Here is a 21,119-nt window from a genome sequence, read left to right as displayed (position 1 = left end):
AGTCCTCCAAAAGTCCAATCTTTATCAGCCACTTTTTCTTGAAAATCCATACTTCACAAATGTGATTGATGAATTACAGTCATGCATTTATGCACCAATTTCACTTTTGCTGACCTTCTTCCTGTTCATCTCCATCTCCCAACAACCCCAGACTCTGGTTCAAGTCCAGGGTCCCTCCGATTCTTCTAGTCAACTCCTATGCTTTTTTCAGTCTTTCAAGCATTTTACTCTTGAACACTGAAAAAGATTTCACAGACAAAATTTCCCCATGAGCTTTATTATCAGAAGAATGAGCTGTAAATTCCCCTTCTTTTTGATGGCTCACTTTTTGCTGGACAAGCCTTTGTATTTCCTCGTTAGTCTGTTCTGCATCAAAAATGACTTTGATCCTCCAAGAAAAAAAATATTCTGAAGACAGCTGGATACAACAGCTTGGATCTCACACATGCCTCTCAACATTCCATGACTGCTGGGATAAATTTGCTTCCCTTCTGCCTACCGTACATTGAATAATCCTTTTCCACAAACACTACTGTCACCTGTTTTAATACTATGGCCTTCTGCCAATGTTTTGTTAGGATCAGCGGTTTCTGCTGGTATGACTGCATCTTTACTAATACAGGTGTTGGCTATTTCTCATGGCAAGGTTTGGAGAACACACACAAGGTGCCCTTTCAATTAACAAATCCTGCCATGAAATACCAGTCCAGTTGCTTATTTGTGATTTCATAAAATTAATACAATCTGTTCCTTCCAGTTTCTCTGGTACAGCAGAAAATCTATGTGTTCTGTCCTCTAATTCTATCATCGTTTTGAAACAACTCTTCCTTAGCAGTTTCATACTCTGCTAGCTTTCTCTTCATTTCATCCTCTAATTTTTTCAGTTTTATCAGTTGATCTTAATAGCTGTATAAAGCCTATTCCATTTTTCCAGCCTTTTGCTGTTTGAGATGATATACACCTTCGGTGTTTCATTTATTTTAATTAGCTCTGAACACATTTGCTTTATTTTTTTCCTCTAAATTACTGGCAGCCATCTATTGTACCAAAGCTGGAGCTTAAACTGCTTTTTGCTGAACAGCTGCAGATTTCTTCCCAACAGTGTTTTCGCTTCACCTTTTCTAGATGATTATCTTTCAGACTCTATACGTTTCTTCTTTGCCAGTAACTGAATTTTACCCAAACTGGCAGAATTACTAGCCTTTACCTGTCAGTTTTTTTTTTCACACTGGGGCAGTTGAAGTTAAGCTGTTGACTGGTGTGCAGCTATCTTGGAAGTCCTACCTGCCAATGGTTCTAGTCATGATTAACATCCATGAGGCTCCCATTCTATATTCTAGTCAGCTCTCAGTGATCGACATGGACATGATCATTTGCTTTCTAAGATTATGTGTAAAGGTGCTCTTTTCACTTGCATATGAATGAGGTCCTACTTCTTAACATGAATTCCTTAGTGACTATTGTACGGTCTGCTGATACTCACAATTTAGAGTTCTCTGCCACTGCACTGCTAAGATGCCAACAACATACAAATGAATAAGTGAGCAAACACTTGTACATGGACATGTGGTGCTGTAATGTGGTCACATTTTAGGAAACATGTTAAACTCTCATATCGGATACCAAATTGGCCCCCATGAAGACACAAGTCCAGGAAATGCCACTATTACAATCTGACCTATAGCAGAACATTCAAACCCCAGTAAGTGTCCAGAGCAGAGGACTGAACTCCAGACCCCCGATCTAGGCAGCATCCCTCTGTTCATTATTATACACATGATGCTTTTTTATTATTATTAGTCTGCTGGCTATATGTAACACTTTCAGAATGGAATTATGGTATTGTACAGTACTTTTAAGTGAACTGCTAAACATTTGCTCAAGTTGAAACAATTAGTTAAGGGAAATGAGTTCTCCTAGTTCATATAAACCATTATTATTATGTGTAGAATTACTCCCCAATGACAGAAATTATTACCGCACCTGACGAGCTGGAACGACTGCCCATGCTGCTTGCCTCTTTGTCATAGTTGCCATTTTCCATCTGTTCTAATTTTTTTCGTGCTGTGGGTAAGGGAGAAGTACAATTTAAGGCAGACTAAAACTGAACTTAAGAAAAGTCAGTATCATCCAGCATCTACTGTATAAACACACATCAAATAATTATCTGTGACATCTGAACAAAGTCAAACATACTCTTAATCAATGTTCTGCAAGTCAGGTACAAGACCAGACAGTATTTACTTAACAGGACTGTACTTTATGAAGGCAATTGCAAATTAAATTAATATATGCACGTAGAACACACCAAATACAGAAAATATTCAGTCTAACAGGCCTACACAAACTGGCAAGTGCAAGAAAATTCTATACAAGTGTAGTTTATACACATTCAGCTCTAGTGAGTTTATCAGACAGCATAACAACCATGTCAGAAAATCTGCTACTAAGTTTTCTGAATTAAGGATATGATAACAGTGAAGAGTCGGTGCCACTGAAACAGCCCTATGGAGTAAGCAAAGCACACCATCAACAATAGAGGCAGCATTTTAAGTTTTGTCATTACATTATACTAATTATATTACTATATATTATACATTTATTTTGTAAGTACAGCTGTACAGGTTACTTACTGCAACAGCAGATCCCAAAAGAGAGGACAGGGTAAGAGAAAATGATTGCATTTAGGTTTACCTACATTCTATATCCAATTTATCCTCCATATTTTTCTAAGTAGTGGTTATATCCTTCTAAAAAGAACTAATGGAAGTGCCATGCCAAGCAAGGTATTGACACAGGGTATGTAAGAATCTTTTGTATATTTATCACAGACTGTTCTTTGCATGCTGTGGTTCTTCAAGCCTGTAATTCCATAGTAAAATGTGGCTTTGGTAAGCAATTTGCAGTATTAACCAGCACTGGTAAAGTGACAGCCACCCAGGAAAACTTGGTCACTTTGTACAAAAAATATTCAGTATCACTAATAAATATGCAGCTGTCCAAATATAAAAATATGCTGAATAATAAGATTATTATACAAGTACATGTTATAAACATGAATGTTTGTGGTGGGTAAAGAACAGTGCTGTCCACCACTAAATTACATATGCATAAAGACCAGCAGCCCTGGGTCAATAACGAGCTGGCCAACCAACCACTGTCAAGCTGCCCAGCCCAGCCTGGGTTTCCTGGGACAGTTCTGCTGAGTGAAAACTGCCAAACAAGAACTAAGCATTGCTACACTGAATGCTGACAAGATGTGGCTTGGAAGTGGATGACGTGATAGTAAGGAGGAGACTGGATATCCTGTGTAACGCGGAAAAGACGAGGAAGAGCAGTGCAGCAAAGCCACATAGCTGGGATCCTGAGTCGGCAACTTGGGAGATAAAGCAGGAATTGTGGTGAGGGAGAATCTTAACACACTGAGGGATATCGTCAGAACTGGTGATAGGCTCATGGCAATCTCCAGTCTGAAGACACAGCAGCATTTACAATCTCAACGTATGCCCCACAGCAGGGTTGTGGTGGTAAGGAAAAGAGTGCAGTCGAGCACGCTGCTAGACAAGGCAAGACAACATGTTTGTAACGATCATGGTGGATCTGAATGCTCTCACGGGAACAGACAAAACAGAGTACAAGGGCAGCCTGGGTCCACATGGGTGGAGCAACAGGAGTAATGGAGGAGAGGCCATTCCAGATTTCTGCCTAGCAAATGGATCAGAGTGAGTGAGTGAGTGGTAGAGAGAGTCAAAAGATTACACACAGGAACTGGAAGTCACAGGGACAAATACAGTCCCCCCCCCCCTCAGATTTCTGATTCAGACTCCGAGCAGAGCTCATTTTCTTATTCTCCCTGTGGTTGTTTCTCTTTCGCTGATTCTATTGCTGGAATGATTCAGCATTTACAGTGGGAGAACACTTTTCTCAGTCTGTCATAAAATTCTAGGAGTTGTTACAGAAAAAAGTTTCAGATCCTACTCCCATTCCTCCTGTTTTGTCTGCTTTAGAGGGTGGGTGTGAGTATGTGTGTTACTGTCTGCAATTTTCTTGCTATTCGGCCAGCTGTTCCTAAAAAGGTACATAGAATGCATAAGGCTCTTCAGTCTTTTAAATTTTTATGCAGTATTCCCATACTTGATCCAGTGGCTGTAACTCTAGTTAATTCCAATCCTTCTCTTTCTGATAAGGATGAGAAAATTACTGCTAGATATGGGGAAAAAAGTGCAACTTTGATTTTTCAGAATTCTGAACTGTCAGGCTTGTGTGTTAAAGTTTGTTCTGACAAACTTTGAAAGTATGATGTTCTATCTGGTTTCTTCTGAGGAAAAATCTGCTTTAAACAACTTAGTTTTTTGCACTGCACAGGTCACTACTCATTTTTTTTTACAATGTGTGTATGACTCTGTTGATAACTTCTTTCAGGAGGTTTGCAAGGCTGCATTCTCAGAACCTTCCAGATGATGTCAAAAAAGAGATTTTAAATTCTCCTTTGGATAGAGATTTAGTGTTTCGCCCACTTCTACAGGGGTGATCAAAAAGTATGATGAAACGGTTAAGTTGATCCAGGGAATCTACGATTTTTAAGCCCTCCTTTTCCACAATTTCCATGACATTTACTTCCTCACCCAGTTTTGGCAAAAAAGCAGAATAAACAGTCTCAACAAAATAAGACTAAATAGACATTTAAGAACAAATGGCAAGGGGGTCAAAAGAAGTCTCAAACCTCCCAAAACCAAGGACAGACCAACAACTCTGAAGGACTGTTCAAGAGACCTTGTGAACCCCTTCCACCGTGGCCCCTTTTTGCTTCCAGAAAGTCTGAATCTCCATTTTTCTCTTTGTCAACAGACTGTTTCACACAAATAGCTTCTGAAAAACATTCATGAAGATTACAGACAGCAGTGGGAATTCCTCCTTTCCAGGGGGTCATTCCTAGTCACATGCGGTCCCATGGCATGACAGAAAGTACAGTTGTGTACACTTACATAAATGTAGATGTTCGAGTGTATTCACTGTTGCAGTCATCACATTTGGGTTATCTGCCTGCAGGTAGCCCTCAGCCGGCCTGAATACAAGAGACTTCGGATTTCTGCGTCGGATGCTGACGCTTCTTCCATGATGTCATGTCGTCAGGGGTATAAAACATGCAGCAGACGCAATTACATCAGTTTTTCTTGCCCCAAATGTCAGGTGCCCCCACAATAGGAAGCAATTATAAGGTATGGTACACCCCCAGCAAAAAGCAAATACACATGATATAATGTATGCCAAACAAGAAGGAAAGGTAGAGCCAAGAGACGTCAGGGGGCTGGAGGGAGGGTAACCAGGACTGCAACAGTGAATACACTCGAACATCTACATTTACGGTAAGTGTACACAACTGTACTATGTTCTTCATGTTTCACTGTTGTAGTCATCACAGTTGGGTTGATTCCCAAAGCTAAGGAAGGGTGGAGGTAGTTAAAGAGCATTAGGGCCAGCAATCAGGCCCTGTAAGACTGCTGTGGCAAATCCAGCTCTGAATTTAGAAAAGATAGGCAGGTGGTAATGCTTGGTGAAAGTATGTACAGAGCTCCAGGTAGCAGCTTCCAGGATGTCCCTGGTAGGGACTCCTCTGAGAAATGACCCAGAGGTAGATGCAGCCCTGGTGGAATGTGAACTTACCCCCTGTGGGGTAGGTTTTCCATGGTGCTTGTAGCAGAAATGAATGCAATGGACTATCCATTTGGAAATGGTTTGTTTTGAAATGGTATTCCCCTCTGCCCCTGCAGCAAAGCTAACTAGCAGCTGGTCAGATTTTCTGAGAGGCTTAGTCCTGTTCAAACAGAATCTAAGCTGTCTATGCACGTCCAGAGAATGCAGTATCCTTTCCCCTTTATTTTGAGGATTAGAGAAAAAAAGTAGGCAAATGAATGGACTGGTTTAGGGCCACACTAGACACCACCTTAGGCATAAAGGATGGATTAGTCCTGAGGGAAACCCTGTCCGCATGGAAGATAATGAAGGGTTCCACTGCCATGAGGGCCTGCAGTTCAAACACTCTTCTTGCTGAAGTGATGGCTAGAAATAAGGCCGTTTTCCAAGAAAGGAATTTCAACTTTGCTGTAGCAGCTGGTTCAAAGGGGGGGGGGGTCATATTTTCCAATACAAAGTTAAGGTTCCAGGCTGGAGTGGGAGCTCTCCTGGGGAAGGGGCTTAAATTCTTGGCCCCTCTAAAGAATTGTTTTAGCAGGGGATGAGAGAAGAGGGGTGGCTCAGCATTATAATGTGCTGAAATGGCAGAGGCATGAATCTTAATTGACAAGAAAGATAGGCCCTTGTGGAGCATTTCTGTTTAATAATCTAGAATATGAGGTAGGCTGGGCACCGTTGTGCCCATCCCCTGAGCCTGGCTCCAGGAACAGTACCTTTTCCACTTTTCTGAAAAGGATTTTCTAGTACTAGGCCTCCTTGCCTCAAGAATGACATCCAGCACCTGCTTATTGAGGGTTGCTAGAGGTGAGCTCAGGGAATTAGCCAGGCTGCAAGGTTCAGGGTTTGAAGCTGGGGGTACAGAATTTGGCCCGCCTGCTGGGACAGCAGGGAAGGGGTCTGAGGCAGGTGCCATGGTTGTAGCACTGTCAGACTGAGCAAAAGGGGATACCAGTGTTGGCGTGGCCAGTCTGGTGCACTCAATATTGTCCTTGGCTTGTCCTGTTTGATCTTTAGTAGAACCTTCGAGAGGAGAGGCAGAGGGGAAAGACATAAACTGAGAGGCTTTCCCAGGTTAAGGACAGGGCATCCACTTTCCAAGCTTTACTGTGGGGAGTTCCAGTGCAGAATTTGTTCAACGGGTAGTTCTGAGGGGAGGCAAACAGGTCTACTTCTGGAGTCCCCCATTTGTTCCTCAAGAACTTGAATATTTTGGGTTCCAGTTTCCATTCGTGTGGGTCCATGAGATTTCTGCTTAAGTCGTCTGCCAGTGAATTTAGTTTGCCTGGCAAGAATTGAGCTTGTTGGTTCACTTGGTAGCTCAAGGCTGTTACACAGAGCCATGGCTAGTCTGCAGAGAGGGTAGGAGTGGGTTCCCCCCTGCTTGTTTATGCACCACATAACTGTGGTGTTGTCTGTCTTTACCAATAGTTGTCCTGGAAGAATAAGGTCTTTAAAGGTTGTCAGAGCATTCTGTACAGCTAACATTTCTTTTTGACTGATATGCAGGTGCATCTGTTTTGGGTTTCATTTGCCCTGAATGCACTGCCCTGCCCCATATGAGCCCCCCCCATGCATAGTCTGAAGCGTCTGTTGTTAGGGTTTGGGTGGCAGGGGGTAGAGTGAAAGGGAGTCCCTTGCTGTGGTAGCAGGCCTCTGCCCGCCAAAGGAACTCTGCCCTTAGACAAGGAATGATAGGAATCATTGTTTCCAGGTCCTGAGAATGTTGACACCATAGACTTTTTAGATGCCATTGAAGTTTCCTCATATGCAGTCTTGCATATGGAGAATGCAAGAGGTCATGAACCCCAGAGATTGCAGTATTTTCCTTGCAGATAGCTGGGCTTTTGTGGCCAATAGTTTGAAGTAGGTTGTCAAATAAACTTGTTTCTCCGGAGTGAGGAATGCCATCTGGGAAGATGTGTTCAAGCTTGCTCCCAGGAATACAATCTGTTGGCAGGATAAAAAGTGTGATTTCTTCTCGTTGATGGTGTACCCCAGTGAGGTTAGAAGTTTCTTTACAAATGCCAGGAGTTGTAATAGCAAGTCCTGACTTTTTGCCTGAATCAGGCAATCGTCCAAGTATGGGTAAATCTGAATATTTCTCTGCCTGCAAAATGCAATGGTTGGAGCTAGACACTTTGTGAAGACCCTGGGCGCAGTAGATAAGCCAAAGGGAAGTACAGAGAACTGATAGTGCATGGAGCCCGCCTTGAAATATAGGTATTGTCTGCAGGATTCCCTTAATGGGATGTGCAGGTAAGCTTCCTTTAAGTCTAGGGCTGCCAGCCAGGCATCCCTAGCTAGCATAGAAAGAAGCTGTTGAAGAGGTAGCATTTTGAATTTTGGAACCACCAGAAAGGTATGGAGAATAGACAGGTCCAGGATAGGACGCCAGGAGTTTTTTTTTCTGGGTACCAGGAACAGTCTTGAATAAAAATCTTGTCCACTTTGTTCTGCTGGGACAGGTTGAATAGCCCTGATACTGAGGAGTGAGAGTAGTTGTTTTTGGGCCTCCGCCCACTGATTTGGGAGGAGGTCTGGCCAACCAATTGGGGTTGGTAGTGTGTAGAAGTGGAATCTGTATCCTAGGGGAAACTATGTTTAAAACCCATTTGTCCTGGGTAATGAGTTCCCAGTTTTTTGCATGCAGGGCGAGCTTTCCTCCTAAGGGAGCAAATAGTTGAGCAGGGCTTGGAAGGGTAAAGGTTAAGTCATTGTGACACTTTTCATGGGGGGTGGCTTACTACTCCCTGCTTTGGAATTGGGAGCTCCCCACTGCTTAGATCTGTGCGTAGCCTGAGACTGAAGTCTTGGTGGTCTGCTGTTCCTGGGTTTGGACTGAGAAGGCCTGGAAGGGACTGGAAAAGACCAGTTCTTTGAAGGTCAATGCCTACTGAATCTGGGAGGCTGTACTTGTAAGAAATCTTTAACATTTTGCATAGATTTAGCTTCCTCCATCCTTTTGAGGATGACCTCTGCTTTTTTGCCAAAAAGGCGGTCTTGATTTAAGGGTGCATCCAGTAATGTATCTTTAACATGATCTGGCAAGTTTTGTTCCTTAAGCTAAGCATGCCTTCTAAGTACAGACCCAGTGACAGCAGCCCTGCAAGATGCTTCTAAAGCATCAAAACTACATTGCAAAGTATGTTTATCAACTTATTCAGCAGAATGCATTAAATCTTGCAAGTCTTTGTGTTCAGCAAAGTCAGGAATCAACATAATTTTCTGTTTAAGTAGTCCCATAATATGCTGCTGATACTTTAACATATGAAACTGGCAATTTAAAGCCCTAATGGTCAAAGTAGCAGAAGTGTATACCTTCTTACCCAATCCATACCTCTCAACTATACCGAATTCCTCGGTATTTACCAGTTTTGAGGTCCAAATAATGGGGTGCCATGAATTCCCGCATGGCCCCTTTAATTACCGTTTTTTTCCCCAATTTTTTTTTAAAGTGGTCGCGTGATGACGTCAGCTTCTTTGAGGGAGAGTGCTAGCCTGTCAGAACAGGGCTTAGACTGTATATTAATGTACTTTTTACGTACATGCTCAGAACATCCACATATATTCACATTTTCTATCACATCTTCAGGTTAAAAGTACTAATGCTTTTAAGTCCTCTTTTATTATTATTATTATTATTATTAATATCTAGGTACAACACACTGAATCTTGTATTACTCCATCAAGTGAACTTTTTTAAGTATAATATAATGTATTTTAACAGTCCTGTGAGCTTCCTTACTACTGTTCATTATTTTACCTGTTAGATCATTCTTTCGGTGCGTAACTATAACCTGTTAGTTTAGTCTTTAAACAGTCACCCCACCAACAAATATTTTCAGAAAGGGCGATCACGAGCAGTTCTAATCAGCAGTTTTTTATTTATTTTTGCGGTAACACTTACATACGGTTTTCCGTTAAAACGATCAGTTTCCTTCATAAAGAGTGCAGGTGCGGGCGTGCAGCTATTTTAAAAAATAGTGTTTCCTTGGTGGTTACCTCTAGACATACATTTCTGCCTCTTAGAGGAAGGAATCTGGACAGAGCCAAAATAATTTGGAGGGAGAATGGGGCCATTTCAAATAATGTTTTTAACAGCTCAGAAAGTCGTTAGAGTAACGTGATTTCTGTTTGCATTTTCTGAACCACATGAAGTCAAACTGAAATGCGTGTTATTATTTAGTTACTTCAATCCTCAAGAATTGCCAGAAAACAGAATTTTTATGAGGTACAGACCATAATATGAGGCAAAAAAGCTGGATATTCTGCAAAAATCTGGACAGTTTAGAGGTATGTCTGTAGCATGTCGTTTAGCTGTAATACTGTTTGTAAGGCATTGTCTGTGTAGTAAGTATAAGAAAAAAAAATAGCTACATCTGGATCATTCTGCTAGAATTTCCTTTATAGGCATAATTTAGATAATTCGGTTTGAGAATGGCTTATCTTGGCTTTTTTTTTCTGGGATTTTTCTGGCATTTTAATTACTGACATCTGCTGCAGTTGCATTTAATTTTCTTTGGATAAATGACTCAAATTTTTATTTTGGTAGCAAGCAATAGCATGAGTTGGTTTGGTATGCAACTGATCCATCTAGGTTTTTAAAGTGTTAAGCCTTCATGTGTATTAGGTACTTATGCAAACCATTGAGAGAATTGTGTGATAGTGACTTTCTGGTCACCATCAACTCGCTTGGCTTCATTATTCATCACCTTCTGTTAACATGCATTGTGGGCTGTTGGGAGTTTATAAGATTCAATGGGCAGGAAATATGGGACTTGAAAATATGCTTTGCATGTACCTGTGTAAGCAGTGAAGCCATACTGTCTGCTTTGTTACTGTTACTCAGTAGGTGGGGGGTTTGCTTGAAGGCATCATGCAGAGGGCAGTATATTCACATCTTTATCACCACCTGGTCATGGTGGGTGTGTCCATAATTGCTATACTAAGTGAAAGCTAAGACCAGGGTACCTGTGTCCCACTCCCAGTGAAATATGTAGGCTGACAATTTCAGGATCAGCACTTGTTGCCTGTGGCTGTAATTGATCTGTGTAGATCCCATATAGAATCTGGGTCCTAACTAGCTAATGATGCTTATTGTTTTGGACCCTGATCAGGGTACTCAAGTTATCTGATGAGATGCTGCTGATGGTTTCTACCACATGCTTTGATTACATTATTTCATTCTTGACTTATTTGTATTCTGTGCTTCAGTCATTGCTTTCTTGCTTAAGGATTTCCTGAACCCCTCTCAACCAATATAATCAAAACCGAAAGAGAAATTTCACACCATTGAATGTTCTGTATTGATCACTGCTGCAGCAGCCCAAGCTATGTGGGTTATATTCTGCAGTAATGGCCAATCACCTTCCAAACCTTCAGGGCACTTTGCACACACCCAAACCATTAATTGGCTTTGCTGTTCCTTTGCTGGGCAGATTTATCTTTGGAGGAAAAACCTTCCTATTTAAAAACTGTTTTTAACACTTTCTTGTTCAGGAAAGTTATTGAAACTTAGGAGTATTTTAATGAACTATCACAAGAGGTTATGTCAGCTTTGGAAAATAATGTGTTTTACTGCATGCAGTTTTTCTGATAGTCAGCTGCTTCTAAAAAGTATGGAAAAAAGTGTACGTTTCTACAACATTGATTTTCATAATTCTGCATTGTTAGGCTCATATGTTAAGTTTATTTTTACTACTTGAGAAAGCATGAGGAGTGTTTTCTGCAGTTTCTTCTTAGGAAAAAAAATTGATTTAAAATCATTTGGTTTCTTCTGTTGTACAAGTCAGTACTCATTGTTTACAGTGGAGTTGGAGTTAGGACTGGCTGGGCCATATGTTGGTTGACTGTTCTTCAGTTTGCGTTTGAAAGTTGGTATCCCACAATTCCATGGGAGTGGGTGGAGTTGCATAATTATGCATGCAAATGTTATGCTAATCGGCATGCAGATTTGTATCTATTTTTCTTGCGCCTTTTCTGGATTTTTGATGTTTCCAGATTGAGAGGTATGACCCCATCTGTCTAATGCTTTAGAGTCCCTATCAGAAGGGGTAGGATTTTTGGCAGTAGTAGCCTTAATGCCTTTTGGTCCTTGGGAAATGGTCTCTGGATCCACAGTAGGATTCTTGAAGAGGAACTTGTGAGAGTCAGGTACTCTGTAGTACCTGTCAGGTTTCCTGGGAGCTGGAGGCAAAGTGTCTGGGGTAAGGCTAGATTCCAAGAAAACATCATCTACAATAGCCAGAACAGGAGGTATAGCTAGAGGCCTGTGTTGAGGCAGGAGTAAAAATTCCCCAAGTCTCTTTTTGGACTCAGAATAATCTGGCTTTCCCAGCGTAAATGCTCCCTAAGGGTATACAAGGTTTCAATAAAGAAAAATCTTCTGGAGGGGAAGCAGAGGGAATGGAATCCTCTGCATCAGAATCCTCATAAGTAGATAAGGGCAAATCCTGGTAATCAGAAGGAACAGAGAAATCAGATTGCTGATCAGAAGAATCATAAAAAAAGTCAGTTCTAGGTCTCTTAGAGAGGGAAGGCTGGTTTCCCCTAATTAAGGTAATAAGGTCTTCAGCCATTCTAAGCATTTGTTTTTGAGGCATATGGGCCTGAGTATGCAGTTTGGTCATCGGTTTTCTAGGCGTAGTGTGAGCTTTAGGCCTGAGGAATTCTGTATTTCCAGCTTGAAACGAAGTCGTTGGTTTAATATGAAAGTCTGTAGGCCTGAATACACCCTCAGAATCCGGTGCCTGCACAGCGGCTCCAGACCCATCCAAAGTAGAGACATCCGGAGGTTCCACAGTCGAAGAAGCATTTTGCGACATACCGGACTCCGAATGGGTCTCAGTAGAGGCCTGCAAATCTGTAGTAGCGGGTATCAGGGGCTGTGAAAGTGCCTGAGTATCAGCGGACTGGCGACTAGCTTAATGGAAACGTCCTTGGCAGTTTTGGACCTATGAGGTCTCTGTCTTTATCCTTAAGTTTTTTCGGAAGATCGGTAGTCGGATGGCTTAATGAAGCCATTTTGGAGTACGGAGCTCGAGAACAAAGGTATTTAGCTAGAAAAATAGCCCTACGATGAATAGTTTGAATGTTGAACAAGGCACAAAACCGACAGCGAGGGACGTTGTGTCTAGGTCTAAACAGGTGACATAGTAAGAATGAAAATCTCTATGAGGTATTTGCTTCCCACAGGCAAGACAATTGTTATTTTTTTCTGACATCGGTTAGAGCAAGAAAAAAGGATCCCCAACGCGGTACTTATCTCTTTGAAGACTTCGGGTCTGAAACTCGAAAATGAAAATTTCAGGAGTTGGCCAACTGGCACTTGCGAACTGCTTCTGCTTCCAGCACCGCACGGCAAGAAAGACTGATGTAATGGCGTCAGCTGCATGTTTTATACCCCTGACGACATGATGTCATGGAAGAAGCGACAGCATCCGACACAGAAATCCGAAGACTCTGGTATTCAGGCCGGCTGAGGGCTACCTGCAGGCAGATAACCCAAATGTGATGACTGCAACAGTGAAACACGAAGAACATCCAGTAACTCTTTTTCAAATAAGGAAGGGTTTTTATTCAAGGATGTTCTTAGTGCCAAAGAAAGACAATTCAAGGACATCAGCTCTAGATCTTTCTTTCCTAAACCTATTTGTAAAGTGCCCAAATTCAAAATGATGTCAGTTTACAATCTGGTGTTTCCTTCCTCTTTCAAGTTTCCCGGCAACACTAGACTTAAAAAATGCTAATCATCACATCCCTATTCAGACAGACTTCTGACATTTCTTAAGGGTGTGTCTGGATCACATTATCAGTTCGTTGCCTCAGCCTTTGGAATATCCACTGCACCAAGAGTGTTCACAGTGACTAGCTCCAGTTATAACTCACTGCAGGATACAATCCACATTTTTTCCATATTAAGATGACTTGCTTATTTTTCCAGTGTCTTTTTCAAAGTGTCAGGAATATCTCTATTGGGTGAGAGATCAGTTACACAAGCTGTGAATCCAAGAGAACATTCAAAAGTCTTTCTTGACTCCCTCACACAGGATTGTGTTCCTGGGATGTCAAGTAGACACCTCACTTCAAAGATCTTTTCTTCCACAGTTAAAAAATAGATCTTTATCTAGATCTATTCCTACGGTTTTCTACTCTGACTCTGGTCACTTTGGTGGAGTACCTCAGGATTTTGGGTCTCATGGCATCTGTGATTCTCATCATACCCCTGGCAAGACTTCACATGAGAAAGACACAGTGGTATCTGAAATCTCTTCGGTCCCAGCATCAACACCCTTTATCTTTTCAGATCATAGTGCTGGGGTTTGTCCAAAGAGAAATCTTTTGGTGGATACAACAGATATCATTAAATCAAGGTCTCCTGCTCTCCCTCCCTGCTCAAAAGCAGTCAGTCACCACAGCCACCTCGGACTTTGCTTGGGGAGCAGTTTCAAGAATAAAGTGCAGGGCGTGTGGGATACCAAGGACAAATGTAAGCATATAAATATCAAGGAGATACTTGCCTTGATCAAGGTACTCAACTCTCTGAACCATCTTTGTTCCCAGGAACCTCTACAAGTGGTTGCAGACAATACCACAGTCATGTGGCACATCAGCAACCAAGGGGGAACAAAGTGTACCCTCTTTGCAGACTAGCCATGTTAGCTTGGGATATAGTTTATCTGCAACGTTTTACTATACAGGCATCCTACATTCAGTCAGAGGAAAACAGCATGGCAAACAGGCTGAGCAGGACTATGGCAAACCCTCACAAAAAAATACACTAGATCAGGGGGGGGTCTTCCAAGATTTGATCCATCTGTGGTGAATTCCTCAAGTAGACCACTTTGCCTTCTTCTGGCAAGGCTCCTATCCAGTATTCCATGCAAGAAAGCCTAGAAGACAAACGCCTTTTCTTTTTGTTGGATAGGAATGTTCCTGTAAGCCTACCCTTTCCACCAACATCCAGGATACTTCTCAAGGTTCAGAAGGAATTCCCCAAGATCATTGTGGTGACTACCTTCTGGTTCAAGCAACAGTGGTTCTCCCTTCTTTTGGAAATGGCCAATTACCAAAGGTTTGCTCACAGACTGGATTTTTCTAAAGAACAGGGGTATTTGACACACCGTAACATTAATCAACTTCAACTGACTGTTTGGATTATAATGTCTTACCTACTTTCAGGCATCTGTTTACAGAGGAAATGCAACAGGTACTAATGGAGGCAAGAAAGCTTGTTACTAGAAAACCATACATTAGCAAATGGAAAAGGTTTTCTAGTTGGTGCCTACAACATAACCAGCACCCATTTAGGGCTAGTCATTCTCTGGTTCTGCAATATTTGAAAGAGTTACTATCTTTGTTATTCTATCAAGTTTAATTTACCAGCCATTTCAGCATTCCTGCCCATGGAGCCTCATCTTTCAATGCAGTCTCACTTCAAAATGTTTTTGAAAGGGGTTGTTTAGAACAGGCCTCCAAGAAAACTGGTGACCCATCCTTGGGATCTTAATTTTGTGTTAAAGAAGCTCTAACACTTGCTCCAGTTGAACCAGCTAACCTGGCTGACTGAGGTTCTTGACATGGAAAAGTTTTACTGATTGATTTGACCTCTGCAAGAAGCATATCTCAGTTGCAAGATCTTGTGGTGAGTTGACCCTAAATCATTTTCCAAAGGGACAGGGTTTCTTTGAGAACTAATCCGTCTTTTATGCCTCAGGTGGTATCCAAGTTTACTTTAAGCCTAACTCTCCATCTCCCAGTTTTCCTTCCTGAACATGAAAATGTTGAAGAAAGGATACTCTGTAACATGGATGTCCACAAACAACTGAAGTACCATCCTGACATAACTAAATCTTTCAGATTTTCAGATCAACTATTCATTTCTTGTGAAGGTATGAAAGGATGGGCTGCTTCAAAACAGACTATTTCCAAATGGTTGTCTAAGGACATTACCTTTTGTTATCCCTACCACAACAAAACTATTCCAGGCAGGGTTAAGGCCCACTCTACCAGGGCTTAGGCTTCAAATATGGCTTTTTGGAAAGGGTTGGATTCTAAAAGTATTCCAGAAGCTGCTACTTGGTCCTATGCACATACTTTTACAAAGCACTATAAGCTTGATTCCCTCTCTAAGTCCAGATCACACTTTGCTAGGACCATTCTCCAGGGACTCCTGGATTCTTCTCCTTCCACCTCTCAAATGTAAATCCACAGTAACTCAGTATGTCCACCAAGGTTCCAGGCATAAAAATCTCGGACATGAAGTAAAAACAAAACTCTGGTTTATTGTAACAACAGGATAAGTACTTTCACAATAGTGCTTCTTCAGATCCTAACATAAAAACAAGCAAACACTCCAGTTATTTATAAAACCAATTAACCAATCAGAAACTTTTCCATTAGTGATGTAATGGTCTTGCCTTTAAGGCAAGCTTCAGAAGTCTAGTATAATTCAAACCTGGCATCCTGTGTGCCTGGAAAATAGCTATCCATTTCATCTCCCTACATTCAGTTTTATTAAACAAATCACCTCCTCTAAGGCCACTACTAACAGTTTCCACTACTGTAAACTTAAAGGAATGTCCATCATTATCCTTAACATGTTTATAAAGAGCACTTGAGATATTTCTATTCCTAATATCTCCCAAGTGCTGATGGACCCGCTCTTTAAGTTTTTGATTTGTTTTACCTATGTAGAAAGATGAACAATCTACACAGGTTGCCGGATAAACTAAATTTTCAGTTTTACAATTGGCATAATGATGAAACTCATATGTCTTAGCTGTAACAGGATGTACCAACAAATTAGTACCAGACAAAGTTACAGGCTCTACAATTCCTACAGGGAAAGGTACCTTCCCTCAACTCTAGCTTGCTTTCTAAGGGGTCTATAACAAAGTTCTCTTTTAAGTGTAGTATTATTCCTAAAGATGAACCTTGGTACCTGACCAACAATTTCACTAATCTTGTCATCAGATTTTAAAATAGGCCAATTACGCCTAACAACATTGCAAATAGATTGCACACTGCTGCTATACTTAAGTGAGAAGCCACATCTTGGCTTATTGGAATTTATCCCATATTTATGCCTTACCTGCCCCTTCAAAAAGGGCTTTCCAACTGTAGATCTCAGAGCATGTACTCCATGTAATCTGTTCTCCACTTCCCTCGAATTATAACCCCTTTGCTTAAAATCATTCATCACTTAATAATTCAGTGGCTACTTCATAATCAATGTCATTAGTATATAGCCTAGACATTCTTAAAAACTGGCTGTTTAAAATATTACCAAAATTCTACTGGGATGCATACTATGCCTACTAAGTAACTTATTTTTCCTACACTCCATTCGAAACATAAGGGAGTCACACCTTCCATTTCCATTTAATTTAACAGTCATGTCCAAAAAATCTATATGCTCATTCGAGCTGTGCATGGTAAATCTGAAACGAGCTGCTATTCTCCATATATTTAACAAAGGTATGTAATAAATCCAACGTACCCTCCCACAAAATAAAAATATCATCAACAAAGCATTTATAATACAATAAATTAACTTTAAAAGGATGGTCACTAAATACAACATTGTCCTCCCAGTCTGCAAGCAACAAATTGGCAAAACTGTTAGCGCAGGGTGTGCCCACGACTACACCCTGCTGCTGCCAGTATATGACTTCAAACACAAAAACATTATATCTCAATATTAGCTCCATCAACGTATAAATTAATTCTACCTGTGTATGTGATAGAATATCAAATTTAACCAAAGAATTCCTTACAGACTCTATACCATAGTCAAATGTAGTCAGCTAAGGAAATGTATCCATACAGTTAAGGCTACTGCAGCAGATATCAGTATGATGAACACAGTACAGCTGTGTAAGTTAAACTTACCATAATAGTAAATGTTCGAATAATTGCTGTATTAGCTGCTTCCTCCTTCCATCCCCCTTGGTTTTTTTGGTTTATTTTTTATACCAGGGTGTGGGGATTTATTTTTTCTTGTTCCTAGCATGGTCCTTTCAGGGTTCAGCCCCCCCTCCCCCTGCTGGCAGGAAAGCTCTAAAGGGCTTCGTATCAATACTTGTTTTATAGTCAGCTCAACTCTCGCTGCCTGACAGTTTGGGCTCAGCTCTCGCTGCCTGACAGTTTGGGCACATGGAAGGTGCCCTGAAACTTTGGAAGTTGGCTGGCTATTATATCCATGGCAGGAAATAACTCGTATAGCTAAGACTACTGCAGCAGTGATCATTCGAACATCTACTGTTATGGTATGTTTACTTACACACCTGTACTTTACTGCCAAAGCCTTTGTTTGATCTTCATTAATGTTTTATTCTTGAACAAATTAAGTTGTCAAAATATTCAAGAACTTGTGTATTGGCAGGTGACCGTGTATATTTCCAGGGAGGCTCTCCTACTGAAAATTTAGCTGAACTCATCCAAACCTATAATGCCTTTTTATGTGATTCATTTAGCAGCCATACATCCTTATGGCATCCCAATATTTATGGGTCTGGCTTCTTTAACTAGGTGACTTACAAACTAATAATAGGCAGTATTAGAAAAGGCAAAGAAATGTTAACAAAATGACATGAAGACTGTTAATCTTCGGGAATGTCTTGTAGTAGAGAAATAAATGACTGTTTGATATTTATTATGGATATTCACACACACACATCTATATATCTACCTCTATTTGATCGAATGTTTGGTTGAAGAGTGATACAGGTGGTGCTTAATATCGAATGTATGGACAGCCAAATCTTTAAAATGTTGAGGGGCTGTTTCATTGTGAAAGGTTTGTAGAGACTGAGGGGGTATAGAGCATTTGTGTGTGTGTTGAGGGGGGAGTCAGTGTTAGGGTCAGGGATAGGTTTTGTATATTTTTGTGCGAGTGTGCGTATTTTAGGGTTAGGTAAGGAGGTACATTGTAGTGTTGTAAAATGTGTGGGTCTTGTGTAGTGGCTGTGTTACAGGAAGTTTTTATTAATTTAAGGTGCACGGTTAGGGTTGGGGGAAAGGGCAGGGTTAGGTTTAGTCCTCCTGTACCATCCTACTAATGGGTGTTAACCCTAACACTGCACCTTACCTTAATAAAAATCTTCCCAAAATTTAAGGCAAATGTTATGGGGAGGGGGGTTTAGTGTGAAGATTAAGACAGGAACAGTTTTCTTTTCTCGATCTTTTGTGTCTTCATAATTTATGGTGTTCAGTCTTCTGTAAGTTCGAACTTAATGCCAGTTTTTAATCATGACATTAAGAACATTCAGTCAAGCAGAGGACAACCATATATGTACATGTTCATATCTTCATGTTATTGAGCAGTATGGTGTAAAATACCATGCTGAGAATGAGGAAAATTCTTTGTCAATGTCCATTTATATAACAATATACTGACGTTACTGCTTGTTTGTTGGTAATTATGAAAACAAGCAATATTTCCACGTTTAATACTTCAAAACAAAGTGTCTTACAGACTACTGCATGGCATCAAATAAAACCTTGGATGTTGTTGATGACAACTTTGATATTTTCACTGTTAAGCTGTACCTCTTGAGAGAGTCAGTGCTATTTATTTTGCTAATTATAAAATTAAGCATATGTTTTCATATTTATATAAATATCTCAGGGAGGAATTTCCTGCTGTCATGTTACAGCCTATGTCAGATTAATGAAAGTGTTCAAAATAATATATGCCTAAACTGTACAGTTTCTAAGATAAGACAATTTAAGTTTAGCAAAATATATAAATTCTGTGTTTGCCAGCATTCTGATATACTACAGCATTTATGAAAAGACTATGAAGTCAGTACTATTAACATAATTTATTTATTTAATTTATTTATTCCAGTTTGATTACGGGGGAGGTCCACTGGGCTTGAGGGCTCGTTTTCAGTGGAGAAAAGCTCCACAGAACAAAGTTTATTAACATGAAAATTTCAAAGGTAGTTTGTAATACAAACAATGGGTTTCTTCAACAAGAATAAGACAAAACAATTACAATTTTTGTTCAGAAAATAAAAACAAGCTTATATCATAATAGCTAGAGTTTACTATTTAGTTACATATATGAATCAGCAGTTGAGAGTGAAGTTAGGAAGGGAAAATAAAGGTTAGCCTGGAGTGAAGGGGGAGGAGGGCTTGAGAGGTAGGGGTGGAAGAGTGCAGTTGCATTTCCTGTTTAGGTAGAGGTAGGAATGAAGTTGAGTTTTGAAGTTATTATGGCTGTTACAGGTCCTTAGAGAGGAGGGTAGAGCATTCCATTTTTTACTAGGGTAAAGGATAAGAGAAACTGGCCAGCTGGGCACTTGGGTTTTTGAACAGTGATCAGGTTTTGGTGAGAAGATCTAAGGGGTCTGAGGGGGTATAAGGTTGTAGTATGTTGGACAGAGCAGGGCAGTTAGTGGGTTGGAATAGTAATTTGTGGGCTGTGGTTATTTGGTGAAAGTCAAGTAGGTTGGGGAGTTCAAGCCAGTTTAAAGAATGAAGGGAGGTACAGTGATGACAGGAGAATTTGGCACTGGTAGCAAATCTGGAGATTTTGTTGTAACAAACTTCCAGTTTGGAGGTGAGTGTGGAAGATAAATTAGTGAGCAGAGGAGTGCCATACATAAGAGAGGGAAGGAGATAAGTAGAGGCAAGTGTTAGTCTGGTCGAAGGAGAGAGGAATTGGTTGTTTCTGTAAAGAAGGCCAAGTTTTGTGTATGTTTTCTTCATGTTTAGCTGGATATAAGTGTTAAATTTTAGTTGATTATCAATTGTGACACCAAGAAGTTTGGCAGAGGGTACGATCTCGATAGAGGAGTTATTGAGGCTGGTAATTTGAAGACAGTTATTAACAAGAGGGAAGGATTTTGAGGGGGGAGAAAAGAAGGATTTTAGTTTTGTTGGCATTTAGTGCGAGGTGATTTTGGAGCATCCAGTTTTCAGTGGTTGAGAAGGCATTTTGTGTCAGAAATTGGAGCTCAGTTAGGTTAGTGGCGCAGCAGATCTAAGTGGAATAGTCAGCGTATTGCACAATTTTGATGTTAGGAATGGCTTTGTGGAAGTCATTAATAAATATATTGAATAGCAATGGGCCAAGTATGGAACCTTGGGGTACTCCAGTGGGGGTAGGAAGGAAAGAGGAGGTGGCTTGGCCCCATTTCACAGCTTGGGACCTGTTTAAAAGATAGCTAGAGCACCATGAGAGAATTTTTTGGGAAAGGTTGAGATTAGAGAGATGGTTTAGAAGGTGAGTATGAGAGATGGTATAAAAGGCTTTGGATAAGTCCAGTAGAACAGAAGATACCATATTACCAGAGTCACGGGCTGAGTTGACAGAATGTAAGAAGGAGAGAAGGGCAGAGTTAGTACTGTGTCCTGGGCGGAAGCCGTGTTGGGTAGGAGAGAGCAGCTGGTATTTGGTAAGAAATGGCAAGAGC

At 40.7% G+C, this 21,119-nt stretch overlaps 1 protein-coding gene across 1 annotated transcript in view; it reads right to left on the bottom strand.

Moving 5' to 3' along the window:
* Positions 1-21,119, bottom strand: part of CCDC186 (coiled-coil domain containing 186) — a 1,483,461-nt gene that overhangs the window by 207,504 nt on the left and 1,254,838 nt on the right. Inside the window, exon 14 of the mRNA XM_044055936.1 lies at positions 1,984-2,064. Coding sequence (XP_043911871.1) covers positions 1,984-2,064 — 81 coding nt within the window. The remainder of the gene's footprint in view (positions 1-1,983; positions 2,065-21,119) is intronic.

The sequence above is a fragment of the Protopterus annectens genome, chromosome 14.part0 (genome assembly GCF_019279795.1).
Source record: "Protopterus annectens isolate FY-2018-M chromosome 14.part0, PAN1.0, whole genome shotgun sequence".
Taxonomy (NCBI): domain Eukaryota; kingdom Metazoa; phylum Chordata; order Ceratodontiformes; family Protopteridae; genus Protopterus; species Protopterus annectens.
This window is presented reverse-complemented; position numbering and strand designations above follow the sequence as displayed.